At 35.9% G+C, this 15480-nt stretch overlaps 2 protein-coding genes across 4 annotated transcripts in view; both read right to left on the reverse strand.

Annotated features, from left to right (window-relative positions):
• Nucleotides 1–15480, reverse strand: part of LOC143445614 (uncharacterized) — a 56288-nt gene that overhangs the window by 20246 nt on the left and 20562 nt on the right. For 2 of the 3 annotated variants that reach the window (XM_076944848.1, XM_076944847.1), the window contains exons 1-2: nucleotides 2343–2757; nucleotides 191–319 (exon numbers count right to left, since the gene is read on the reverse strand). The exons of the other annotated variant lie outside the window; for it this stretch is intronic. In XM_076944848.1, the coding sequence (XP_076800963.1) occupies nucleotides 191–319; nucleotides 2343–2442 (229 nt within the window). In that variant the 5' untranslated portion in view covers nucleotides 2443–2757. Of the gene's footprint in view, nucleotides 1–190; nucleotides 320–2342; nucleotides 2758–15480 lie in introns of those variants that run through there. 3 annotated transcript variants of the gene reach the window in all.
• Nucleotides 7907–15479, reverse strand: LOC143445617 (receptor-type tyrosine-protein phosphatase epsilon-like). The gene is made up of 22 exons (XM_076944852.1): nucleotides 15321–15479; nucleotides 15023–15211; nucleotides 14664–14892; nucleotides 14434–14539; nucleotides 14171–14299; nucleotides 13769–14025; nucleotides 13173–13263; nucleotides 13007–13095; nucleotides 12743–12894; nucleotides 12505–12604; nucleotides 12108–12184; nucleotides 11893–12027; nucleotides 11566–11700; nucleotides 11326–11468; nucleotides 11036–11171; nucleotides 10853–10956; nucleotides 10523–10662; nucleotides 10326–10402; nucleotides 10126–10242; nucleotides 9739–9873; nucleotides 9472–9632; nucleotides 7907–9293 (listed from the first exon to the last, which is right to left on the reverse strand). Exons 1-22 carry the CDS (start codon nucleotides 15360–15362, stop codon nucleotides 9083–9085), a joined length of 2955 nt encoding a protein of 984 aa, XP_076800967.1. The 5' UTR covers nucleotides 15363–15479; the 3' UTR covers nucleotides 7907–9082.

Consider the following 15480-nt stretch of genomic DNA (forward strand, 5'->3'; position numbering starts at 1 on the left):
AATGTGAAATCATTGCCAAATTGAATTTGTGCGCAGCTTGACAGTCAAACAATTTTATACAAGTCTGTTAATCCTAATTACCAGCATAACAATAAGGAAAAATTTACTCAAGACTTTGGCAAGAGAAACAGTCACTTTCATGATGAAAACAGGAAAAATTAATAAAAAAATTTTAAACAAGTTTTCATACCTTCACAGTTTCCACTTTTACCATCTCCACTGTAACCAGAGTTACATTCACATCTAAAACCCCCTTGATCATTTATACATGTGGAATTTCCATCACAATTAAGGCTGTTAGTATCACACTCATTGATGTCTACAGAAAAAAGAGTGTTTATTGTCTCAAAAGTAAAAAACGTTTAAATATAACCATACGTAGCATTTACTTGGAGACAATGCTTTTGTAATTTAGATACTAAAACACTCAATGTCAAGTAGTATGTGCATGATAAAGTTTTAATAAAAAAATAGAAATATTTCAATAACTGATATGTATTTCACTATATAACAACTAATAAAAACAAAACAGAAGTATAATACAGTCAAAAGAAATTCTACATCTTTTTAACACATAGCTACATTACTTACGCCTTCAGTTTTAATTGATTTAAAATATTTAAGTGTGGAGTTTGTACTGATACAAGTGAATCTTATGTCAAAGAAGCCTTGTCAGTAAGCAAATTAAAAAAAATGTTAGTAAGCGGAGGTAAAATAATTATTGCCAAAAAAATGTAGCAAATTACAACATCAACCCTCAATGGTCACTACTAACTAACTCGTGACACCAATTCAAAACAATCCAATGAAGCGTTCGAGCTTCTAAAAGGTCAACTTGAACTGTAAAACCTCTTACACACCTTCCTTTGTGTGTCTCCAGATAAAGTTTCTAACAAATCCAACAATCTGCTCGAAAAGCCAGAGCAGTGAATAGAATCTGTAACCACTCGAACTTCTCACACTCAAGTTGCCAGGCTGGGAGTTTCTTAAACAACCTTTCCTGCTGCTAAGTTCACTCGCCTCACATCTGCCTTTTCCCTTTCAAAACTATAGCTTCCCCATTCCCGACTGAAGAAGCATCTGACTTGAGGAAAAGCAGAAATACTTGACGACGAAAACAGTTCTATCGATTTTCCCTCATATAAGCTTGTTGTCACAGTCTGGCAAACAAAGCTAGGTAAGAATTTGGGTCCAGATAACATCTGCATGGAGCTCATATTCCTTACAAGATCTGAAATGAAGTCTTGGCTATGTAGCTTCCTGTCACCCTGCGTAATCTGGAAAAAACCTTTGTAGTTGCAATCACAAAGCTTCGGCCTATTACTTCATATAGATACAGCAGCTTAAATTGTAGTCCTTTTCTGTGTATATACTGTGTAATCGTTTGAATTTTTATCCCAATATTGTTGCAATTTTTTAAAGCAAGTGTTTTGTAAAAAGTAGCATGAAATATTTGACCATCATCAAATTTAGAGTCAGCGCAAAAATCTAAGACAGCTGTTTTGTGCTTTCGTTCACAATTTTTAAACTAGACTTATCTAGTTTTATATACTGGGGATATTTTTACACAACTTAAACTCGACAAAGATTTGTCAACGCTGAAGACCCAATGTGCTAGCCATTGTGCAAGTTCCTATAGATGCACACATTTTTGTAGTTGGCTTACTGGTTTACTCCTCAAACGCCTGCAGTTTGCTAAACTAGACATTCCCTTGATTGTATTCCAAGTGAGTTACGTAGTCTCACGACGCAATCTCGGGTTGAACTCGGCGTGACAGGACAACCATTGCAACTACAAGTTCACTTTTGTCTTTCTTTTTTCTCTGGTTCACACTTCTGGTTTTTTTATTCTTTTTGTGGAAATGGCAGTCGGCAAATTGTCTTTTGCGTGATCGTAATGTATGCTAAACTAACCTTCGGCGTAACCATCGCATGGAATGCAACCTGGATCTTGGCTCTGCAGGCATGTCATATTCAATCAAGGTATCCTGTAACTGGGTAATCCCCTTTATTATTGCTTTTACTAAAAGTCATAGAAGTCTCATAGAGTTAATATAAATCATGAATCACAGAATTATTGGAATGACTTTGGCTTTTGCAGTGTTCTATCACGCCAACGGATTTTTATATTGATTTTTATAATGGAAATACAGTAAGAATTTTATTGTTTTAGGCTTTTCTAAATTTTCACATTTCTTTTAGTACATGGAAATTTGGAAACAGTGCGTGTGTTTTTGCATTGTTGTCCATGTCCAGTCGACGAAGGTTATAGGCAAAAAGGTTGCCCGCAATATTTGTTTTAATTTGCAAATTGAAAGTTTGTAAAATTTAATGCTACTCACCATCGCCACTGACTTGGGCTTCAACGCCGTTCACATCAGGCTTATATAAGAAAAGCAACAGAACTAGAGCCCCGCATATCAAATACATCAGCTGTGTCATTGTATCAACTCAAGATTTCATTATACGAAAATAACTTTAGTATTACTTTTATTAAATATTAAACTCTAAACACTTAAGTAAAAGTACGGTAATATGTTCAACTTTAGGTTATATTTACTGTAAAATTTGTAATAGTCTGTACAATCGTATAGGCTAATGATTGACCTGACTTTGACTTCCAAAGTTTTTGGGCTAATTTAATCATGAAAAGTGAGAGTTTGGGCTAGAGGGGATTATTTTTATTTTAATTGACTCTTTGGAAAAATTATTACGTCGCTTTAAGTTTAAAATTAGCATACTTTCCTATTCACTGACTAGCGTAATTGCCGTTTACCGTATTACTATTTTCTTATTTCGATAAACGGCGGCCGGTAAAATAAGTGCCTACTTCACTGGCCTCCGTTTGCAGAAGTAAAACAATGCCAATTGCGTAACCGGCTAGTCATTACCGAAGTAACTTTTTCCAAATTCAGTAAACGGCAACCGATGAAATAGACGCTGCCAAACTTTTGGTTTAAACTTCTTACAACTTATTAGGGGAGACCGAAAAAGGGAGACCGGCTAACGAAAGTCACAGATGTTGATTATCTTAAGGCCAGTTGCTGCATAACGAAGATGTTTTTGTGAAAGTGCGACTTTGCTATGTTTTTTGAAATTATAATTTAACACGTTTGCTGTTTGCAATATTCTAGATTTTGTATTTTTCGGATAAAAAATATTTTTTAAGTTTCCTTTCTTTAATGTTGAAATCAATTAAAAGGTTAATACCATACTCCCGAAATACTGCAGAAAGAATTTTTTGTTCAACACCTTAGTTTGTGTGAACATGTCAACAAAAGGCAAAGTGTAACGCGTTCATGATGTCACGCATGCTAGCTAACTTCGGAAAACGTAAATTGACCAACCAAAGTTGACTCTTGTCACGGGTATGAGCATGCTGTAGAAACTGCATGGTGCATTATCAGGTGAAAGTCGTTGTAATAATACATATCAATATGTTAGTCGGGAAAAGTTTAAACGATAGGTAAAGGTTGGCAAAAACAACATCTATTCTAAGAAAACTTACATAACAGGAACAGACATTCAAAAGATTCCTGTTCAAACACTATCGAAATTTGTGTAATAAACTAATAACCATAACTCAAGTGAACACGGAAACTGAAAAAAAAAATAATCCTGACACTTTCTAGGGTTTGCCAATCTTTTTAATCGACATACTCCAAATTTTTTTTCATGTGTTGTCGCATCTCTTGTTTCCATGAAATGCAACCTTTAATTAACAAAGGTTTAGTGTACACATTGGGATCCAAATAATTGGTTTACCCTAGGTTTCGCACCTTTAAAATGTTTTCTCGCATATCCGAGTGTGCGAGCATTCGCAATGGTGAAACCGTGCTCTAGACCTTTCAAGTTTTTTAATTTAAGCCAATGCTATGGCGGTGAGTTAATTTCATAGCATATTGCGCAACTGCTAAAAGTTAAGTTACTGCGGGTGTAAACACCTGTGTGTTGCGATGCAGTACGATGCAGTGTAAACGTAATTTTAGAGAATTGTTTTTTGTAGAAAGTGGCGAATACAAAATTAACTGCAAAGTTTTATAACAAGACCCTGCAATCACAATGCATGTCGCATTTAAACCCAACCCATTTGTGTTTGCCCGATTAATTTCGCTGCAAAGCTGTTTGCTTTTCCGTAGACTCCTTCATAGTCTTGAACAGAAACACGGGTGTACTTTTTGAAGTAAAATTTGCCGCAAACTCCATGTATTTACCACAAATACCTTTTCTTTTCCGTTGCTGAAAAACCTAATTGATCGCCGCCTGATACTGGCTAATTATAACTGACGACACGCCTATACTAACTAATGTTTTGCAGGAGTCTTTCTAATACTTCGTCTCAATTCTGCTTAACTTCCTTGTCATTGCGCCCGTCGGTTTTGCATCCGATGTCCGGGTGCTCTAATGAGATGACGTAAAAGTAATATCGCTGATCTGTTATCTATAACGAACAGTTACCTTTAATAAGCGTTTTAACAAAGCCATAAAGCATGTTACAAAACTATATATCACTCGGCCGCATTAGAAGACTAAATAAGCCTATACAGCACATATGATATTATTGCTTTGTTTTAAAGCGTATAACTAAACTGCAGAATACTTACTACAAATGTCGCTTGAATGCGCTCTACGCTTCCTGGTATTTGCGACAAACAAATTTGTTAGGCTTTCAATTTTTTTTAAATCAAGGAAACGGGCCTGTGAGGAAAGTTTTGCTATAATTAGACAACAACGTGCAAATCTGTGACTAATTGCATGCATGCTGTGTCACGTCTACTGACAGCATAAAAAGAAGGATCGAGTTTCAATATTTCCATATTTATGAATAAACTGAAAAGATAAATATATCGTCATTTAAATCCTCTTTTTTGGGCATGCAATTAGTATATCATTTCATATGCGACCGCGTGCATGTATTTGCATTTCAGACCGAAATAATGCTACTATATAAAAGACAGTTCCTCAAACATTGAAATTTTTCCATAATTTCATTACTTCCGTTTAAATTTTCTGTGAATACTATCAAATAACGTTTAAAAAATTACGGAAATTGTGTATAGAATTCTTATCGCATGGACAAGGTTATTCTGGTGTTGAAATTGAAAACAAGAACTAATTTAAAGAGCTAAAATTTGTGAGTCTTACACAAATGTTGATTGTTCGCATAAAATTCTAGATTTTATAATTTATAGGGTGCAATTTTTGAGCCGTAACTTTACGTTACTATATTACCCTCCAATTTGTTTCGCCAAATGAAAAACGGACAACGAACAGTAATGAAAGAGTGAACTAGTAGTGCCGAAATCACATCACGGAACAGATCTGTTTCCTCTATTCTGTCATATTTCATGCGTAATGATAAATCATTATTTGATGAAAGTTATCACCACTGTGGAAATCTACCAACATTCTCAACACATACATTGTTTCAAACCTTTGTTGATATTTGAAAATTCAAACCTCCATTGATTATGGTGGTATCAGCGATCTATTTCCAGCAAAACTGTGAAGAAGGCTAACGACCGTATCTTCACATATCGTGTCTTTTGATTCACGTTATAAAGAAGACGACACATGAGTACAACACAAGCTCACTCTGGTTCAGTTTAAGTAAGATTTTTTATTTCAAAAATGCCATCTATATGTCCAATTGTTTCCATAGCAAACGACCAAATTGGGTTGTATCCATACAAAGTCTGAATGATTGCACGTTAGAAGCAGAACTACAACAATTTAAGTTCCGTCAATTTAAACCAGCATTTTGTTCTGCTGATTAAAAACTTGAAATGCTCGAGGTAATATTTGCAGCGATCAACAAGGAAACCGTTACATCATTCAAAATCAACTGTTAAAAAATCAGGGAATAAGGAAATAAACTTGTAAATTCAGTTTTTAAAATGCAAAGCTAACATCTATTCGTAAGGCGAAATACGAAAAAACACATCCATACCGTTGCGTTGGACAGTAGTGGTTGTTCGAAACTGTTGTTTTTGTTTACCTTTCACTCACTTTGCTGTACTTTGCCTGTCTGTGACGTATAGAAACGATTTATGCAAGTCTAAGCAAAAGCAGGTTGGTACGTCATAGGTCGTGTCTCTACTTCTGAAATTAACTTGGTTAATGACTTCGTTGTGGAAACTCAGTAATGTTTAAATGCACGAAGCATATATAATGAGGAAATCAGCGATAGGGTTGAATTATGATTCTACATTATAATGAATTGTGTTGCGTGCCAACATCAATTAGTGGTCTGTAATTCAAAAATATGGTTCGCAGATTAAGTAGAAAGAACGCAAGTACGACGTCATATGAAACATTCCAGCATCTAACCATGGAGAAACGCTACCTATACTAATCACATAACAATGCAATAGGATGAAATTGTGTTGAAAGCAGAATTTTATTCTAGGCGTTTTGATCTTTTGACGACCTGAATCTCATAATAGTAAATTGGCGTTGTGCAGTGTTACTAACTAACACGAGGTCTAATCATGTTCATTGCACACTGTTTTAAGATATAACACTGTTTATCAATCTGTGTGATGTAATACCGCGTTTGGACCAGGTCCGGATTAGGTTGGCGTGGGGCCCGTAGCATGAAAATTAAACGGGACTATGACACTTCTAAATTGATTTAAACTCTGTGCTAATTCTATAGTCAAATGCCCATGTTTTTAATTGTATAAACTGGTATGCCGGTATACACTACGGTATGCGTCGTCATCACCAACAATTCCGAATTTGCTCATTGCTAATGTTGAAAGAATCAATGCAGTAAGAATTTTGTCTTTCGACATCGGGAAAATTGTGCATGTGGAAATCGGACGGGTTCTATAGGAGAGTATGTTCAATTTGTTCAATTTCTCTCCATGACTTTCGCTGAACTGAAAACTCGATGGGTTGTGGGCTCGGCTCTTCATTTAATTTTTTTCATTTTCACAAACGCTTTTAACATGTTTTAAAGTCTATGTAATCATAATTGAAGCCCTTGTTGTCGTATGCAGCAACTGTAACGCAAAACCAATTCTGTCAATAATATACGTATTGCATTAGCCACACATTAATACAGAAGCTTGCAATCGCTTTATCTCATTTACCAGATATTTTAGAAACAGTTACAAATTGATCAAAGCCCATCCATTAAAATAAGTGATCATAAATAATGGCACCATGCAGATAAGACTTAAAATAGCTAGTTTTTAAACGCAATTTACGTCAAAATCTCCTTTGAATTTGTTTGCTGCTTATTCGAAAGATCTGAAAGATTAGCGCGTTCTGTATATGATTTTAAAATGCAGGTACCTGACAGTAACCTAATGGGTGTGTCTAATGTGGTCAAACTGCAAAAAATTAATACTATTGCTGACAAAAAAATTACGCCCCTGTGCAAAGCTTTATTTGGTAAATCGTTCTCGTAATTTGCATGATAAGGAAACAAAACTATGGCAACCTTGACATCATTCAGCTCAAGGAAACCATTACCTATATTTAACAGCAGTCAATATCAGTCGCATGTTGAATATAGTTATCATCATCATCGTTGACTGTAGTTATCATGACAAGGAATTTTCTACAAGCAGTTTAATCTTCCACAAGTTTGTAGAAATGAACTCACATCCAAGGTTTAATTGCTTTGTACATGCAATAATAAATCATGGCTTTTTATGGGCTTACTTGTATGCCTACGACAAACTTACAAAGTGCCTTGGAAGTTTGGCAATTTTATTTGTGCCGCAGATTGAAAAAAGTGAAACCGAACCATAATACCTGAAGCAACCATCTTTCGCTACTTCGTAAATCCGGCACTGGCTTAGACAGGTGGTTAATACAGGCTACCACAGTAAGCACTAAGGTGTTAATATTGGCTAAGTATTCATAACTCAGCTAAGCAGACTAAAAATCAATATCAAAAGACAACCATTAAATTAAAAACAACCTAATAACAAAAATCGCAATGTTTATCCTAAGACAATGCATTACAGAGCTAGAACTGCCAACCATATATAGTACTGACAGAAATGGTATCAGATGACCACTAAGAAGATTCTGTAAGCGACAACGATTATTTTCTTGACACAATTGCCTAAACCGTCATACGATTGTAGTTATATTGTACAAAGCATGTTATAATGAATATAATGCTCATATCGAAACCAACAATCCATTCTACTCCAGTCATTACAATCCGTTTTTGATGAAATTGTTGTGTTTGCCAGTAAACCAGAATTTAGTTCCAGCAACAATTGTAATTGCAAAAAGATACGAATACGAAACACACTTTTACTAAAACATGATTACATCAGGAACTTCCCACCAGTGTCATTCAAAAATTCTATACAAGTCACATTGCAATATCATTTATCAATTAGAGCATGACTCATGGTTCTCAACCATGACGATGACCTTTCAAGAAGGTGGTCAGAAAAGAAGTGTTTAATATGAGTCGAACGAAAATTTAAAAATATTTGGTAACTTACAAGTTGAGAAGTGTACAACGCATTATTGGTCACAATTTCATACACAAATCAATACTACAGTACGACAAGTAGGCTACTGATCAATATAATCTGCTACAAACAGGTCTAAATGTCAAGCAGTTCATTGTACTGCTAACGAAAGGATGACAGAGATGAATTCGCAAAAAGAAATATTATCTCTTATGCTAAAGCAAAGTCTCAAAATCAAATGTTAGTTTACTTAATGAACGCCTGCCGAGTATAATGTTAGTCTTTATCAACAATCAAACTTTGCAATAAACAAAGACAATACACAAATCACGCTTGCTAACCAATCAATCAATCAATCAATCATGATCATCAATCAAAAAAAGACAATGCTTGCTAAGCGAGATACTGAAAAATTTAATAAAAATCAAACAATAGAATTGTTTTTACGCAAAAAAAACGATTATAACAGGAAAAATATAACCTACTTGCTTTAAACATTTTAAACACAATCAACTAAACATAAAAATGTAATTTAAAAAATGAAAATTTGTTAATCTGCAAGCGAGAGTATAGTGAAACGGCACAAAAACACAAAGCAGAAATTTCCACATCATACCTACTAATAAAGAGTTGGTCTATTTAAAATTTGCGTACAAGTCGAACGATGCAAGAAACTCGTTGACAGCCTGATAGCAATACTTGTAGAGCTCTATGTTGCCAACAGCGCCTTGACGCAAATCTCGGATATCCTTGACCGTCCTGAACACATCTACACAGTTCTCGTTTTTCAATCGATCAACGAGGTTTGAAATGGCACAGAATGTGCCAGCCTGGCTAGATCCGTCCCTGTACAGTACAACAAACATTTGGACTTAGCACATAAATACAATTCATTTTTTCTAGTTTTCCTTTTCTAGGTGGGGTCAGCCAACAGCTATAAAACACAATGCATATGAAAGGCACATGAAGCCTACACATGCGCGTGAAATCAGAGACCATACAACTGATGCAATGGAAATACTACCTGCAATGCACGAGTGCGAGAATTTTTTTCCCTTTGACTTCTTGTGCGTTAGTTTGACATTTTTCAACAACTGAAATTGTCTCTAGAAGCGAGTTTGTAGAAGGGGGAATTCCGTTGGCCGGCCAGTCCTTCAGTTCTATTTGCTTTACGACGCGGGGTACCTTCCAATATTGTACCAGTAAACATTAAAATTTGGAAAGCAACAAACCTGTGAAATTCCATAAAGTACTTGCGTAGTATATAAAAGCGCACGATGTAATTAGATACCATATTATCCTTGGATACTTCGAATGTTCTTTCCACGCAATACGAAGACTGTGTGGTGCCGGTGGTTTTCACTTTAATATTTTCGAAGGTAACGGTTGCATTAATTTCTGGCCAGTATTTTACACAGCTTTCGTCCTATAAAGTATAGACTTAGGATCATTTATCAGATATGACATCAAAGCTACTGATAACATTCGCTAAGGCATGTCGCTTACATTTTAGCACAGTTTTAAGTCATCAAGGTGAAATTCTCATAAAATACTACTACAACAACGTCCGTATATCCTAACGCATTATGGCAATATCCTCTTGAAACGACTTGCAGAAACTATGATGTTGATGATTTGACTGTATTTAATGTAAAGAACGCACGAAATATAATCGTACCTCGTCCAAATTAACAATGCATGCGATGCAGTTATCAACCACACAACGCCAAAATATGTCAATGTTGGTAGGAACAGGGTCTTGGGCTACGATAAAGTAGCAACCGGCATTGTATGTCTGAAACACAATATGCAAACATATGAAGTTGTCCTATTTATTTTTTAAAAATTCAATGCTTAAAACGTAGAGGTTATGTATACCGAAATATTTGAAGCATTAATGTATGGCACATCCTTATCCTTTGACGTCATTTCCAAACACGCCAAGTTTTTGTCATCTTCAAAAACACATTTGCGGATTGTTGTAAAAAAAGTTTGCGATAATAGCAAGAACGTCTTTAGCAGCTTACATTACGAGACTATGTTTGGTCATACAAAGCTCTGCAACCGAAACTTACATGGTAGAATACCAGGAACAAGATTCAAATTCTTGTTCACTTGTTTTCTGGCTGATGACATTTCAGCAAACGACGGCGGAACAGAGTTTAGCCAATTGAACTGAATTTGCATTCCAGTAGTTCGTGTTGAGTGGTCCATGCTGATGAAGCACCGAAATAAAAAAATTGAAAGGTTGACATTAAAAAAAATTCATGCGAAGAACAGCAATACAGTAATAGCATTACCAGTTAGTCGAATCTCTTAAAACTACAAAAGCAATATTTTTTATAAAACAGCCAGCAAACGCAAGCATTTAAACTCAATCAATGTTAAGCATAAAGCAAGATTACACATTCAAGCAGGCTTCATGCTGCGAAAACGCCGAAACATCAACATCAGTATTTTCAAACATGGATATCTCAGTAAGCAGCTTGTGTATATAAACGTATTGAGCCTGAACAACAAACATGCTTAATGGACTTTAATATGACATATCTCAGTAATCGACTTTTTGCAAGACTGATAGTTTTTACCAGACTTTGAACCATTTCGGTTCTCTTCATTCGCATCTGATAGACCGTTGCAAATACATTGACTTTACCCTCACGTTCCAGTTGTTCGCTTAGAATATCAAGCGCAATAAACGTGCCCGTTCTGCCCACACCAGCGCTACAACAAATACCGAAAATTTAACCAATGTCCTGGTTGAAAACTGTTCTATAGTTACACAAATGAAAGTTTGATAAATGTTGAAGGAGAAAATCTGGATAATTAAGATAAAAAAAAAACAAGTCAAATCCGTCTGGGACGTAAATTCTGTCACCTGCAGTGAACAAGCAACGGACATTTATTATCCATCTGAGCATGCAATGCAGCTCGATGGAGTCGAAGCAGACTGGATGTTGTGGGTGGTATACCGTGGTCTGGCCAACTCAAATATTGAAAATGTGTTACAGCCAATGTTTCCTTCATAACATGTGTTTTAATTTAAAAAGGATATTTGAATACAAAATGCAAGACTAAAGCCGAACTGCATAGCACTCGTAGAAGCTGTATTACCTACCTCAGATGAAGTACATTTAACACTGAAATATCTACAGATGTAGTCACCATAGAATATCTCGTTGTTTGTGCGAACCAATATGTTACCAAAGGCCATTTCTTCGCCAGGGTCATGCCAGTATTTTTCACATTTAGTCTAACAATATAAAACGATAATGACTCTGTTAAAAAACGTTGTGCATCGATAGAAAGATGAATTTATTCATAATAATTCTTTTCGAACAACTTTTTCACATATCTTATCATCTATTTTGAAACGAACCAATTTATATGTGACCTATATTCTTAACCTTTTCGCAAAGTAATTGTGCGCTAAAATGTTTATTACCTTGTTGCCTTCCCTCAACTGAGTGACCATCACGATGACTTTGCATCGTTGTTCAAAGACCATCCTCCAGAAATCATTCAATGTGTTCTCTTTTGGACCTTGAGTCGCAATAAACTTGGCAGTTTGGGAATATCCCTGTAAAAGCACCGACAACCAGTAAAATTAGACGTGTAAAGTATCCGGATAAAAGAAACATGAGATGATTTGGAACTCACGTCAATAAAGGATGCATTTATGTAATCGGTATGTGGCTGATCTGCCAAGAGTACCAACTTCACACGAGCATCGTCAACTAAATATTAAAAACACTGAAAAACTTAAATATTAAATTCATGAATTAAAAAATTTAGAAATCGTCAGTTAATTTCGAGAATTCCGCAGTAAGATGTATTACGATTTACGAGTACCTGTGGAAAACGAATACGAGAAACTGAAGCAGCCACCAAACGTAAAATAAGCCGTCAAACTGACCGATTTATAATTATAGGCCGTTCTTAATTTTGGGTATTCAAATAAAGCCGAACCCTATCGTAGTACTACCTTTCATCATTAGTTTTTTACCCGACACTATAATTACAGTAAACTTTAGCTTTAATGCAAAACTTGTCTTACTCGGGGCAATATTCTTGAAGCGGTTCTTCTGGACATTCTCAGTGTGCTTTGCGCTGGTTGTTGGTAGCGACTGTTCAGCGACCAATGTTTTCAAGTTTGTCTGGAAACGATATAAATTTAGAAAAACATGTCGTCGGCGAATTGAAAATCTAAAAGCAAACAGTGTTTATACGAAAAAACCGTTGGAACTTCAAGACATCAACTACTTGCGCGAAATCATTTCAAACTATGCTAAAACCTGAAATTCTTCCAAAAATATAAAATCATCGTTTCTTCGTTTCGACAGATAAACTTTTAACAAATTGTCAGACTGGATGTCGAATTCCCTAAATGGACCAGCAAGTTGCACCGGATTCGCAACGATGACTTCATCGTCATCTGAAAATGAATCTACAATGACAATTGCTGTTGTGCTGGTAAAACTGTGCTCATTGCCAAATAACATTCTTTAGACTATGTTTTAAAGAATATGGAGAATCGAAAACATACTCAAGTATCTTACCGCTGTTTTGCGCTGGAGTTCGACGTTGCATAGATATACAGTTCGGGGTGTCACGACGAACGCTCTTCTTACATATTCGCCTGCAAAAACTGGGTAATGACATAAAAGTAATACATGGCCCATGTCTAAAAAGATATGTAAGAAAAACCATGACGAATCGGACCACCTCTTGTACATGACGATTGCCACGATAATCACAATCACAATGATCAACCCCACTACGATAGCAATGATATAGCCAAAATCTGCTGATATCTCTGCGAAAACAACAAGCAATGTTGAATCTATTAATGAATTTGATGATGCAACTATAATATGTACAACAGTCTAACATACTTCTATACACATACATGATATTCATACATTTCTTTTCTGAATTTACATTCTGGGTTTACTCAGTTTTGTCATATTTTATTAATTAATTTTCCTCACCCACTGACCATTGCTAACCAACCATTTGTTAATAATTAATCGAAAACGTTATACTTCTATGAAAAGTGCACCCCAGTTTCATTAATGAAGACTAGTACAGCACACGGATTTCGAGCGAGCGTATTCGCGTGTGATTCACATTTAATTCAACCGACTGGGCAGCTGACAACCTGGTTTACTTAAGGAAACGCAAAACAGTCATCTCTGTGCAGACTCAGTCTTACCTTGGAGTTGCCAAGATAGTTTCAAAGCGAATGCCTCGATCTGTTCATTGTTAACATCACAACTAACCAACACCATAGGGTAACAAACGAAGCCAAACAAACATACCCGGCCGTACGACGATTGGACCAGATCGGGGGCTGGCTGTATAAAGTTTCCCAGTCTTCGACAAGGTAGAAGTGACTGCGTAATATGTAAAGTTAGTCTCGGCTGGCAATGGTCTATTTTGTGCCCGAATTATTGTTGAAGTTTCTCGTCGTTTTCTCCTTTCACTGCTTGCGGCGCAATCGACCTTTTCAAGACTTTCAACATCACAGCAGGTTAAGCTTCCATCCCCGAGGTTAATTTCCATTTCTTCGTCAAATCTAGGAAAAAAAAATTTTTGCTTCAACTATAGCTTGCAAAAACAACAACTGAGAACTTTTAAAACATTTAACTTGACAAAGGTTGCAATCACAAAATCACAAAGGAAAAAAGCTGTCATGTGACCATATCACTATACAAAATTACCTTTCCAGTGCCATGGCAACATAGGGCTGATCGTCAACGGGTTCATCTGCTTGTGCTAAGTTATCAATGCTTGCTTCAACGAAATTGTTTTTCTTTGGCATTCCGATTTGTACAACAACGAAGTAGCAACTGATAATAATTGATACATTCGATAATGATTAGATTTATTGGTAAGTGGCCAGGACATGGGCAATTATAATTGGATTAAAAATTTAAATTGTAACAAAATTTCCAAACATTCCACAAGGTAGCCTGCAACCTACCTGATAATACCGTTTCTCTCACTCACAGGGGTCAAGATAATAGATACAAGACCTCTGCTAGTGGGGGAGGAAGTCGATGATAACTTCAATTCAATTTTGGGTGGACCTTGGTAGAAATGAAATACTTAAAATTATTGTTCAATTTTGACAGCATACAAGCTTTGCTAGTTACTATATATAGTACGATAAAAAAGGATGGAGTTTGAATATATACAATCATTCGACCATACTTGAAGGACTGGTGACACAAGTTCCACGAACAGGATCAGACCAGGCAGTGGGAATGAGACCACGACATGGTGATGAAGGCACGACACCAACTTCTACTTGATAATCGGTGTTTGGATTAAGGTTACTGATGACGTAATTTGATGTTGATTTTTCAACTCTGGTGACGTTTACATCAGCGGAATTTGAAGTGTTTGACCGAGCCGAGTTAATAAATTCGGTTATTTTGATCTGTAGATAAATTCCTTCAATAAAAAAGCGGTGATAACACACAAAGATCGCAAATTCATTTTCAACACCAATTTTCGACATTATTTGACTATATTGTAGGAGTAGCAACATACAAAGATAAATTACATACATCAAAATATCCTATTTCTTCATCTTGGTTCGTTAGCGTCAAGGAAGGCCAAGACAATATACAGGTTTCGGCAGATTGATTAAAAGTAAGTTCAATTCTATGAGGAGCTGTTAAGTTTCCGCGGCCAGTAATTGCATTTTTTCCACCACGTAGTGGCGCATTCTCGCATCCCAGGAATAAAGGAAGAATCTGATAAAAAGTTTCCATTTTGAACAATTGCAAACATTTCCTAAATCAACACACTGTCAGGTTACAATTTACGATATATACAACGTGACAGATGTTATGAAATTAATACCTTTATATGATAGTGCACACGAGGTTGTAAGTTTGTCAACATCAATGATCGCTCTCCAGTTGGCGCTTCCACAATGTTTAACGGTCTAACTCCACAAAAAATTTTTATACTAAAATTTAAACTTGGATCTCTTGGATGGTTGTCATTTCAGCAATGATTG

The sequence above is a fragment of the Clavelina lepadiformis genome, chromosome 2, assembly GCF_947623445.1.
Source record: "Clavelina lepadiformis chromosome 2, kaClaLepa1.1, whole genome shotgun sequence".
NCBI classification, from domain to species: Eukaryota; Metazoa; Chordata; class Ascidiacea; order Aplousobranchia; family Clavelinidae; genus Clavelina; species Clavelina lepadiformis.